Source organism: Xenopus laevis, chromosome 5S (assembly GCF_017654675.1).
Source record: "Xenopus laevis strain J_2021 chromosome 5S, Xenopus_laevis_v10.1, whole genome shotgun sequence".
NCBI lineage: Eukaryota > Metazoa > Chordata > Amphibia > Anura > Pipidae > Xenopus > Xenopus laevis.
The window spans coordinates 137,092,415-137,105,278 of NC_054380.1; the positions used below are offsets into that span (position 1 = coordinate 137,092,415).

Sequence of the window (12,864 nt, forward strand, 5' to 3'; positions counted from 1 at the left end):
AAAACCCTTCTGAACCTTTTCCAATTTGCCTCAGAGGGGGAAATAATTCCTTCCTGACTCCAAAATGACAATCAGACCAGTCTCTGGATCAAATTTTTATACACATCTTGTTACTGAGAGGATGGGTTTTCTGCTGTTTCCAAATAATACCATGTTTTGTATCCCATCAGCCTGTGTGCAGCGGAGCTGAAGCGGAGGTCAGTTTTTGGGCTGTGTGTGGCCACATACAGGCTGATCAGATTCAAATCAATGGAGCAGATCTGCTTCTCTCCGCCTGCAGAAATACATAGGCTGACAACAGCCAGAGCCAACACCCTGTGTGCCCATAGGCTACTGACTGTACCACTGACTGTCAGAACTTACATATTTAACTGTATTTACATAAGTAGCCGTGTGCTGTTGTTACCTTAGGGTAGAAGTACATGGGCGATCTAGGTCCGATCCGACGAAGATGCGACGAAGATAAGGTTAGTTATAGAAATGTCAGATGTAGTTGCAGCGTGCATCCAATGGCCGTGCCGTGTCGGGTGCATGCTGCGCCTTCATCCGACATTTCTATTTCTTACCTTATTTCCGGCACTTCCGACTTGATCGGGGTCGGATCGGACCTAGATCGCCCATGTAGTTCTACCCTTATACATACAAATACACGTGTGGCTCTATGCAGTTCCTCTCACTGCAATAAATTATATTTTACAAGGAGATCCCGTCTATTTCACACTATGGGGCCGATTCACTAACTTCGAGTGAAGGATTCCAAGTAAAAAAACTTCGAATTTCGAAGGTTTTTTTGGGCTACTTCGACCATCGAATGGGCTACTTCAAACTTCGACTACGACTTCGAATCGAAGGATTCGAACTAAAAATCGTTCGACTATTCGACCATTCGATAGTCGAAGTACTGTCTCTTTAAAAAAAACTTAGACCCCCTAGTTCGCCATCTAAAAGCTACCGAAGTCAATGTTAGTCTATGGGGAAGGTCCCCATAGGCTTGCCTAACTTTTTTTGATCAAAGGATATTCCTTCGATCGTTGGATTAAAAATCCTTCGAATCGTTCAATTCGAAGGATTTAATCGTTCGATCGAAGGAATAATCCTTCGATCATACAATCGCAGTATTTGCGCTAAATCCTTCGACTTCGATATTCGAAGTTGAAGGATTTTAATTCCTAGTCGAATATCGAGGGTTAATTAACCCTCGATATTTGACCCATAGTGAATCAGCCCCTATCTGTCAGGTCCGGACTGAGAATGAAAATAGTCCCTGGCATTTCAGGTACACAGAGGCCCAAACAGCCCCCACCAGCCCACTAAATACTGACTTTCTATGGCCCCTTATAGCAGCCCCTCTGGCATTTGCCAGAACCCACAGATTGCCAGTCCGGGCCTCCTATCTGTTGGGTGTCAATTTCTTATCAAGTTAATCAAAAATATTTCTTTCCATCACCACCAGGTTGACAACTAATTCTGACTATTGCAATGCATTTGCTTTCTCTATTTTGTTGGGTATATTTAAATACTGTTTTCTTTCATTCAAAAATGTTGATTTGAACATTAACATACTCCCCCCCCCCCTGAAAAGTTCCTTTTTGGTGCAAATTAAGGACAATATAACATAATTAAATGCAACTGGCATTGTTTGTGGATTCGAAACAATACTCAACAATTATCCAAAACACTTTAAACACCTTTGCATTTATATATATGTGTGGGGGCCTGACTTTGCAGTAAAAGAAAGAGAATAAATGATGTCAAATTATATTTTGTTAGAAGATCTAATTGTCTTGTCCCTCCTATAGAACAATAGATGATGTGTGGAATCACTTTCTCAGGGTACTAGTATTAAATAATAACACGTCTGATACTTGTAATTAGTCTATTACACATGTACATGATGTTGTACAGTCTGGTTCCTTTAGGGCAGAGACGCACAGGGAGATTCAGGGACAAATCGCCTCTTCTTCGGGCGACTAATCTCCCCGAACTGCCTTCCCGTCGGCTAGAATTGAAATCACCAGCAGGATGGCACTTGCAGCACTTCGTTTTCCGAAGTCGCCCAAAGTTTCCTCGTGAGGTAAGTTCGGGCGATTTACATTCTAGCCGTCGGGAGGCAGTTCGGGGAGGTTAGTCGCCCCAAGAAGAGATGATTTGTTGCCAGGCAACTAATCTCCCAGAATCTCTCTGTGAGTCTCTGCCCTCATAACTTGATGTTAATATAGAAAAGATATGTCTCAAAGATTGTGAGTCTGATGGTAAAATGATCATCAATAAAACTGTATCATAGAGAGACATATGTGTATTACCTGTACAATATTATTTACATTTTCTGCTTGTCCTAAAAATCCAATAAGCTGGTACCCATATGACTTTGTTTGTTCTTCCCCTGACAAGGCATCAGTTCCAACATTAAACATTACTCAGTGGTGTAACTCTCTACATAGCGTTACTGTGTATAACCCATCCCTTTGCATGTGTGGGTTGCGACTGTATATCCAGTATTGCAACTTTGTCTCAGCAGCCTGTTAATTTGAAATGAGTCCACTGTAAGTGCTAGAATGGCAGCCCGTGGGTTAAAAAGCACCCGAAATGCCCCTCTATGCCAGCGGCCCCCAACCTTTTTTGCCCCAGGGACCTGTTGCAAGCATGGATTTTTTTTTCAATATTATAGAATAGAACACAAACTAGTCACAGTGCATATATAATTTAATTATTACATATATATCTTCTATATGTAAGTTATATATGTAATAATATATATTATTATTATTACATAATAATATATGTAATATATATTACATATATTATTGCAATATATAACACCGGAGACGGAGAGGTATCCAAGGGCGGTATAAAGCCACCCTGGTACCTTTTGAGAGTCTAATTTCCGGTTTTTAAACTGGAAATTCAGCTTTGCTATTGAGAGAGAGCGCAATTGCGCTCTTCGCTTTAGTGTTCCTCAGGCGGCGCTTCATTTAGAAATAATGAATAAGAAAACATTTATTTTTCTTGGTTTAAAGGCACATTAAATCCACCCACAACTAGGGTTGTCACCTTTTCTTGAAAAATAATACCGGCCTTCCTATATTGTTATGCATTTTTCCTATTAATAACATTGGGATCAAGCTTAATTATTAGCGGCCAGGCCAGTAAAATCCCGGGCAGGAGGCAACTCTACCCACAACTGGTTCACTGATGCCACAATGTTGAATAGTCAGATTGGAAATGTCTACAACTGATATGTGTGGCAAAAACTGAGAGACCTAGGGGCAAATTCACTAAGATGCGAAGTTGCGCCAGGCGCAACTTCGCCGCACTTCGCCGCACTTCGTCGCACTTCGCCAGGCGTAGTTTCGCCAGGGCTCCGCAAATTCACTAAAATCCGAAGTTGCGCACAGGGGTAGCGTAAGGTTGCGAAGTTGCGCTAGCGTTGATTCGCTATATAAAGCGAAGTTGAGCTAGCGTAGGCTAATTTGCATACGGCGCGAAATTCAAATTTCAATGGAGGAACACGTATCTGCACTACAAATGCCAAGAAAACCTTCAAATCAGCAAATAAAAATTTTATTTTGCCCTACACATGTGCCCACTGTCTAGGTAAGTTGCCATGAGTCAGGAAATGTAGGTGGGAGGAAGGGGAGCCCCAAAAAAATTTCCATCTTTTTCAGCCTATCAGCCATCATGTAGAAAACACGCCAGCGTTTTTTGGGACTTAGAAAAAAAATTGACTTTTTTTTAAACAATCCCTATCTACTCTATTGCGCTTCGCCAGGTCTGAGGTGGCGAAGGAAGTCTAGCGTAAAAGATAGCGTTCACTACACTGCGCAAGTTAGTGAATTTGCGTAGTTTCGTCGCTAGCGAAGATTCGCCTGGCATAAGGTTGCGAAGTAACACTAGCGAAACTACGCCAGCGTTCGTTAGTGAATTTGCGCAGTAGCGAAAATGCCAAACGCTAGCGAATTAACGCTAGCGTTCGGTGCTTTGCGCTTTAGTGAATTTGCCCCTTAGAGCATGGGGCAAACTGTGTCTCTACACTTGTGCCCTTGGTATTTAGTAAAATGGGGAAGGTTCTGTTTCTTTCTACCCTGAGAAAGTTTAGGTTGAGAGAACATAATTTCTTGCTCCTTTTCTGCCTATGCAGTAATTCTAGTGTAAGTTGTGTTAGTGGGGAGTTTGCACAATGTGCACATTATTTTGGAACAGGTTCAGTAATACAGCCAGGCACAAACCACACTGATCCTTTCACTTTGCAGTAAAACAAATCTCTTATCACTGGGCATGAGAACATCAGTGTTTAATTATGTGTCCTTGAGCGGTTAGAATGGCACAGACATCTCTAGCTGAGGAAAAGCATTTTTTGTTTGAGTGGTTGGACATGTAAAGAGGGAAATACTACATGTATTGTACATTGACTTATAACTATTACATTCAGTGGCTTTATTATGGACACAGAACCCCTCAGTGACTTCTAATATCCTTATCATTTACAGTAGGGGGTACATTATCCCTTATAATACATGAGTGATACAAAAGAGTTCCCTGTATAACTCAGCCTGCAGTCTTGTGCCTTTATATGGTCACAGAACAACCCCTCAGTGACTTCTAATATCCTTATCATTTACAGTAGGGGGTACATTATCCCTTATAATACATGAGTGATACTCAGAGTTCCCTGTATAACTCAGCCTGCAGCCTTGTGCCTTTATATGGTCACAGAACAACCCCTCAGTGACTTCTAATATCCTTATCATTTACAGTAGGGGGTACATTATCCCTTATAATACATGAGAGATACTCAGAGTTCCTGTATAACTCAGCCTGCAGCCTTGTGCCTTTATATGGTCACAGAACAACCCCTCAGTGACTTCTAATATCCTTATCATTTACAGTAGGGGGTACATTATCCCTTATAATACATGAGTGATACTCAGAGTTCCCTGTATAACTCAGCCTGCAGCCTTGTGTCTTTATATGGTCACAGAACAACCCCTCAGTGACTTCTAATATCCTTATCATTTACAGTAGGGGGTACATTCTCCCTTATAATACATGAGTGAAACTCAGAGTTCCCTGTATAACTCTTAAAAGTGAACCACCCCTGTAAGACTGCAGTATTATTACTAGACACTATCAGGATAACATTCTCATGGTGTTTGGTAGATGTCTCTTTACTTTGAAGTAAAAAAAATGAATCTGGACCTGCAGAAAATAGGGCACATTACAAATGTTTAATTTACCAGGAGGTGACTTGATACCAGTGCAATTGACTCTGTCACCTCCTATTTGTTTCTAACAGGAGGAAAGCAATAAAGTAAACTTGCAAGGGACATTCTGATGCACTGATTTCTCTTATGTAAAACATGAAACATTCCCTGGGCTTGGATCTACCTTCAAGTTAACTTTTAGTATTTTATAGACTGGCCAGTTCTAAGCAACTTTGCTGTTTGGTCTTCATTATTTTTTTTTTATAGTTTTTTTAATCTATTTGCCTTTCTCTTCTGACTCTTTCCAGCTTTCCAGTGGGGGTCACTGACCCCATCTAAATACAAATGCTCTGTAAAGATACATTTTTATTGTTATTGCTACTTTTAAGTAGTCCTCTTTCTATTTAGGCCTCTCCTATTCGTATTCCAGTCTCTTATTCAAATCAAAGCATTGTTGCTAGGGGAATTTGGACCCTAGCAACCAGATGGCTGAAATTACAAACTGGAGAACTACTGAATAAAAAGCTAAATAACTCAATAACCAAAAATAATAAAAAATGAAAACGAATTGCAAATTGTGTCACTCTCTACATAATATTTTATATCTATTTATATATTATATTAAAAGGTGAAAAACAAATTTAATGACTTTACAGAGTTGCACTGTATTTTCTCAATTTATTATAATCTCCCTACATTGTCTTGTAATGCCCTAATGCCCCTCTGCTTTATCATCTCAAACCAGAAATTTTTTTTAGCGTTTTGTAGCGTTGATTTCTTAATCTAACCTCTTTGCGATTTAAAAAAATTGTATTTAGTTTACTAAAATTAGGCAGTCACAATATTCAATCGTGTGATATAATTTCAGAACATGTTATATCTGTCCGACGCTAATTTGCATCTTTACAGTTGATTTAATATCTTATGGTATATACTGTTCCTTTTAACAATATATATTTTTTTTACTTGTATATACAAATTGGAATAAGAAAATGAGTTGAAGCAAACACCCTGTAAGTTCAACCCATTAGGCTTTCTGGCAGGGATATAAAGCCTTGCCTGCAGAGCTTGCAATCAAATGACTGGTGTTTGAAAAAAAGTTTTAAAACTGGTTGATGTAGAATTTAACCCGAGGCTTATTTTATTAGTAAGGCGTTCAGTTTTGTTTATACAGACACTGGTTGTTATTCATCATTATTGTGACTTTAGGTTAAATTTTAGCTAAATTCTGTCCTCTACATTAAATCCCACGAACTTTAAAAAAGTCCAATTTGCTCTATGCTCAGCTCGATCCGGATAATTTAGTTCGTTACAATTAAACTGTAACTTTTGTAACAAGCGCACAGGAAACAATAAGGTGGAAGAATTTGTATTTTTGCGCATTGAACTGTTTGCGCAGCGCGCGAATAACAAAAAAAAGGTAAACGGAGAAACTTTTTAATAAGAAAAATTAATTCAGCTTCACAAAATTGCCGGGTATTAAATGTACTAACAAAAATCTCTTTCGCACTCAGTGTTATATGTATAATGTAGATGTATTCTTTTTTTGACATGGTCGGTAATTTATTCTGAGTTTATTGTCAGATGAATCTTGCAAACAACGTTTTTGCTTAGTGGGGCTGAAATGAATTGTTCTGAACGAATAGATTCGTAAAATATAATATATATATGTTGTATATCTATTTCTATAAGCAAACACTCTGGGGTCTTTCTTCAATCCGATTCCTTTTATTTCATAAAAATGGCAGTTGTGGGAGCACTCCAAGGCCAAATATAAAATATTTCATATATGAAATAAAAGGATTTAGATTGAAGCAAGACCCCAGAGTGCAATTTAATTATATACTGGCACCGGGCACGTTGGTTACTTTTTGAAGTGTGTGCAGAGGCCATTTTTCTTCTAATGTTTTATACATGTCTGTGGCCAGGAGGAGTCTGTGGCCATGAGATGGTGGATATCTGCTTAGGTGAAGCTTTTCTTTGTATGGAAAGTGGCCAAAGTGCCATGTGTTGCCAGCCACACAGAGTGACAGGTAAGTCCTACTATACTAGCTCTAATACATCTTCTAGGCAAAAGGAGCCCCCTATAAGATATATTGGATCTAACTGTCAATGAATATCTGACACCCAACTGCTGCATGAAGACAGAATGAAGAGAAACAGATGCTGAGAGAGGAATAGTGAAGATAAACCTGATTATCTCTTACTTCAGTATGAGGAAGCTTATATTACATTTTAAGATAGTTCCCCTTTAATTTAATTATATACCATAGATATAATAAATGATAATTCTCCAGAAAACAACATTGAGTTGGCACTTCCTCAAGGCTCTCCTATTTAACACAACATTTTGAGGAATAAGACTCATAGTGACAGATACATTAAGATTGGGTGACTTACCTATGTTTGGGTGCCTTGACGTCACTGCTCTGTTCTGGAGGTTGTGGAGCATGGAGCTGTCGAAGGGAGAAGCAGTCCAGGCAGCACCCATGTCTGGACTCATATAGGCTGGGTAAGGGCTTGCATAGGTGGCACACAGCCCCCTGCTGTACTGCTCTCTCCCATTAGCTGAGATGCCTAGGGGGCTACTGTAGGAGACCTCTCTGCTGGAGGGTGCTGTGATAGGGGGGCTGGAGGAGAAAGTGAATCTGGGAGACACTGGGGGATGAGAAGTTCCTGGGTTGTAGGCAGAAGATTCCACTCCGGCTTGTGCCCACATGTTGTGGCCAGAAACTGGGCTTCCTTGTTGAGATGAGCCGCTGGTTTGGAGGTAAGGTAGGCTGTGGATCATGGAGGAGACCCTGGTGGTGGGCACATAGACAGGTGAGGTAGCAGCAGTAGCACTGTGCATGAAGCTCCCAGTCCCCTCATAGCCAGAGGGACCATGGTTAGTGGCCATAGCTATACTCTGATACATCCTGATCCTGGCAACTCAATCCACAAAATCCACAGTCTGTGTGTGTGTGTATAGAATGTTCCTCAAGAGAAATAACACCACCAGGCAGATATCTCACGTTGTATCCCCAATCTCATGGAAGCCAGGCCTGAGATAAATCTAGAGACAATCAGCAAATCAGAAGGTCACATCCCTCATCTTCTCTTCCCAAGTTTACTGTGAGAAGCGCCCTCCTCTCCTCTGGGACATTTATAGGTCACACCTAGGAGTCAGACAGAGGAGAAGAATAATAAGGGAGAGGACACAAGGCACCCATCACCCCTGGGGTCTGGGGATGAAATAATGAGTTTAGAGAGACATCTCTAGAGGTGGCAGACTCTATTGTCCCAAGGAGGGCACAGACTATACCTGTCTCACAGCCTCCCCCTCACCTTTGTGTTGTTAATGATCTCAACACTTCACGTTTGATACCAAAGAATAACAAAAACAAATCACATCAGCCCCCAAAAGCTCTTTAGCCAAACAACATTTAATAACATTACCAGAATAAAAAGCCACCGATTTTCCATTCCACAAGACTGGGTGATAAAGCTCCCCTAAACAGGGGTATTATATCAAATATGTATTTTCCATACATTATAGTCATTCTGAATGCATGGGAATATAGAATTAATAATGCCAGGGCCCTGGTGTCATTTTCTTACACATCACCTCTCTTAGCATGTTTCTTTGAGTGCCATTGAGGTTTATAAGTAAGATACATAAAATGCGCATTTAATCTTTACTTGAATTTGCTACAAATGAATAACCGGTATTGATTGGATTTATTTCCTATAACCACATTAGTTTAGGAAGAATACAAGATGTAGCTTTTACCCACAGCCATTACTATGATATGTAATTAATGGGAGGTAATAAACACATAAGAAGCTGATATCTAACTAGAGAAACAAGGGACTCTGTGCGCAATCTGTGCGCAATTGCGCGACTGAAAGATCAGAGAAAATGTGCCAAACAATTAAACAATGGGAAGGAACCAGGGTAAATATTTGTGAGTTGTTTTGAAGTAGAAATAAATAAACGTGTGAGGTCTTGACTCTTGTCATGGTTCGTTGCTCAGGGAGTGACAGGTAGAAATGTGTGGCACGCTTTCAGTAGCCACATAAGCCATAAAAATAAATGCGATTTTACTATTCTCCTTTTTATTGAGAGTTTAGCGTAGCTCAGGCAGAATTGATAGAACCGATGAGGTCACAAATTCCTTGTTTATTTTAAAAGCAGCAGAATGTCCCTAAAAAGTAAAAGCAGCAGAATGTCCCTAAAAAGTTTAATAGGAATAGGATAGGAAGTTTTGAACAAGGCCCAGTTAAGATATTCAGGTCAAGAAAGTAACTCTGGCACCCCAGGATTTTATTTCTGGGTTTTAACTACATTGAAACCTCAATTGTACACACTCTGCTGTTATGTTTTCCCGAATTTTACACCACGTTTTTTTGCTCCCACCAATATATATAATGTGTAATACATTTTCCCTGATTTCCTCGGTTTTATAACACTTTTTCAGTCCCCTGGAAAACGAAAAATGGGGGTTCAGCTGTATATTGTACATTATTAAAATGGGTGTGTATATGTGGGATAACAGTCTCTAGATAAAGGATAATAAAAATGGATAATATGATTATACACACTACACTTTCCCAGTGGTTATTTGATGCCATAGAATCGTTTGCCCTTTTAACTAAAAAATCCCCAGCAATTTACAATTAACAGACAATTTCCACAGTTCGGAAGTCTTTGTAATAGAGATTATCAGGGCCCCCCTTTATTCCCCTCACCCCCCAAACATCTGTCTGTACAGCACTACAATAACATGCGCGTAAAATAACGCATGGAAAAGCTTCTATTATAATTACTAAAAATAATCATTTTCTATCATAGAACAAAACCAATGCGAAATTGACTAAAGCCTTTTACATAACTGTGATTTAAAAAGTTACTGTGAACTAATCTGTGTACTGAAACGTAGTAGTACAACACAAATAACGAACACGCACAGAAACAACACAAATAACAAATACGCACAGAAAAAACAAAAATAACATACGCACAGAAACAACACAAATAACAAATACGCACAGAAAATACAAATAACAAATACGCACAGAAACAACACAAATAACAAATATGCACAGAAACAACACAAATAACAAATACGCACAGAAACAACACAAATAACGAATACGCACAGAAACAACATAAATAACTAACCAATACGCATAATAATAGTGGTAAAATAGACTTATTGATCTTTTGATCTTTAGATTTAGAGTATAAGTATATTTATAGTTATTTTTAAAGATATAATTTGTGTTTAGCTGTAACAATCACTTTCAGTTTATCCTCACCCTGAATTGATGGGATATTGGTTTAGATTGTTCTAATCTGACAGGTACAACTCCCCCCCCCTCATTCTTAGTATCTGTCCCCTTCTTTCTCTCTGACAATCTAGGATGAAAGCCCAAAAAGAGATAATCTGAAGATAAAGTGAGATAAGAGAGGGGCAGAGACAAGTCTGGGCTACCCCACAGTCTGACCCATCTCAAGCCCCTCTCTCAAGTCAGAACCCAACAATCCCACTTTCAATGTGAATGAATCTCACGGAGACCCTCTCCCTCCCCAAAGAGAGAGACACATTCAATGCTCATACAATCCCTGCACAAGTCCATGTAATTCTAGTCAGTAAATGGACTAATCTGATATCAGAGAATCTGACCAACCTTCATGGGTAGGATACAGTCATCTGGGGATGATGTGGCTGCTGAATAAATCCTGTCCTGTTCAAAGGACCTGGATCACAAATCACATGAAGGGAGGCTCATGTCCTGTCTCATTCACTCTCTGCCTGTCTCATTCACTCTCTGCCTGTCTCATTCACTCTCTGCCTGTCTCATTTACTCTCTGCCTGCCTCATGCACTCTCTGCCTGTCTCATGCACTCTCTGCCTGTCTCATGCACTCTCTGCCTCTCTCATTCGCTCTCTGCCTGTCTCATTCACTCTCTGCCTGTCCCATTCACTCTCTGCCTGTCTCATGCACTCTCTGCCTGTCTCATTCACTCTCTGCCTGTCTCATGCACTCTCTGCCTGTCTCATTCACTCTCTGCCTGTCTCATTCACTCTGTGCCTGTCTCAGTCGTGCACTCTTTGCCTGTCTCATTCACTCTCTACCTGTCTTATTCACTCTCTGCCTGCCTCATGCACTCTCTACCTGTCTCATTCGCTCTCTGCCTGTCTCAGTCATGCACTCTCTGTCTGTCTCATGCATTCTCTGTCTGTCTCATGCATTCTCTGTCTGTCTCATGCATTCTCTGCCTGTCTCATTCACTCTCTGCCTCCTACTCACTGCCTTTTCCCTATCACGTGGGTCTAATATCTGTTGCACCATCAGCAGGCGCCAGACTTCATTCCTGTTTAAGAAAAAAAAAACAGCAGCCAAAGTCCAAGCTTCCCCAGTGGAAACTGAAATATGTATGTTATGTTATCCCTCCATATAGAGCCCATTCTGTGCCTCCTCTCATCCCTGCAGCCTGGTAGGGGGGAGGGTTTCTCTACACAAATCTTAGGCACACTGGGGGTTAAATGACCAGATTCAATGACTTGACAGAATGAAGCAAAAACCTATCATGTGATCTGCAATTAAAACCCCATTACCCCCAGTCATTCCCCCATGATGACTTTATAGTGAGCTGCCACCAGCCCCTGATTTCAAACAATTCATTTTAAACACCATTTGTCTCTCTCTATGGAGGAGAATAGTTTATTTACTTATTTACTTATTTTGCTGCAGAGCTGAGACATCATTAGGATTTCTATTGTATTAGTCCTTTTTTATATCAATCATCCGACTGTATACAATGTTTTCCCCAATGCATTTGCCTCTTGTGTCACGTTAAACCCTGCACTTCTAATAAGTAAAGACTAATTGGATAAGAAATCGAAATAAAATAAAACCATTACATTAGAATTTTCTTTCAGTAATTCACAAGTCCCTGAGTGCTCCAGTCTCTCATGTGGATATTCATTTCTTTTGGATGTACCTGGGCCATTTCCCCAATATTACGAGTGTATTATAATCTCACTCGTTTGTTGCTTTGTATATAATATATAAATGTCATAGAAGGGGACCGAAACGTTGGCCTGCTTTTATTAATATGTTCTAATAAAATATTGTTTTTAATAACAAGTCCCAGTGTGAATCTACATTTTGTATCTCTCTCTCTCTCTCTCTCTCTCTCTCTCTCTCTCTCTCTCTCTCATGTATCTCTCTCTCTCTCTCTCTCTCTCTCTCTATCATCTCTCTCTCTTTCTCTATCATCTATTATCTCTCTCTCTCTCTCTCTCTTTATCATCTATCTATCCATCTCTCTCTCTCTCTCTCTCTCTCTCTCTCTCTCTCTCTCTCTCTCTCTCTCTCTGTATCATCTCTCTCTCTCTCTCTCTCTCTCTCTCTCTCTCATGTATCTCTCTCTCTCTCTCTCTCTCTCTCTCTATCATCTCTCTCTCTTTCTCTATCATCTATTATCTCTCTCTCTCTCTCTCTCTTTATCATCTATCTATCCATCTCTCTCTCTCTCTCTCTCTCTCTCTCTCTCTCTCTCTCTCTCTCTCTCTCTCTCTCTCTCTCTGTATCATCTCTCTCTCTCTCTCTCTCTCTCTCTCTTTATCATCTATCTATCCATCTCTCTCTCTCTCTCTCTCTCTCTCTCTCT

At 40.0% G+C, this 12,864-nt stretch overlaps 1 protein-coding gene across 2 annotated transcripts in view; it reads right to left on the reverse strand.

Moving 5' to 3' along the window:
- Positions 1 to 11,591, reverse strand: part of gata4.S (GATA binding protein 4 S homeolog) — a 36,746-nt gene extending 25,155 nt beyond the window's left edge. The window contains exons 1-2 of one of the 2 annotated variants that reach the window (XM_018264312.2): positions 10,875 to 11,591; positions 7,602 to 8,359 (exon numbers count right to left, since the gene is read on the reverse strand). In XM_018264312.2, coding sequence (XP_018119801.1) covers positions 7,602 to 8,118 — 517 coding nt within the window. In that variant the 5' untranslated portion in view covers positions 8,119 to 8,359; positions 10,875 to 11,591. 2 annotated transcript variants of the gene reach the window in all.
- Between the last annotated feature and the right edge of the window lie 1,273 nt (positions 11,592 to 12,864).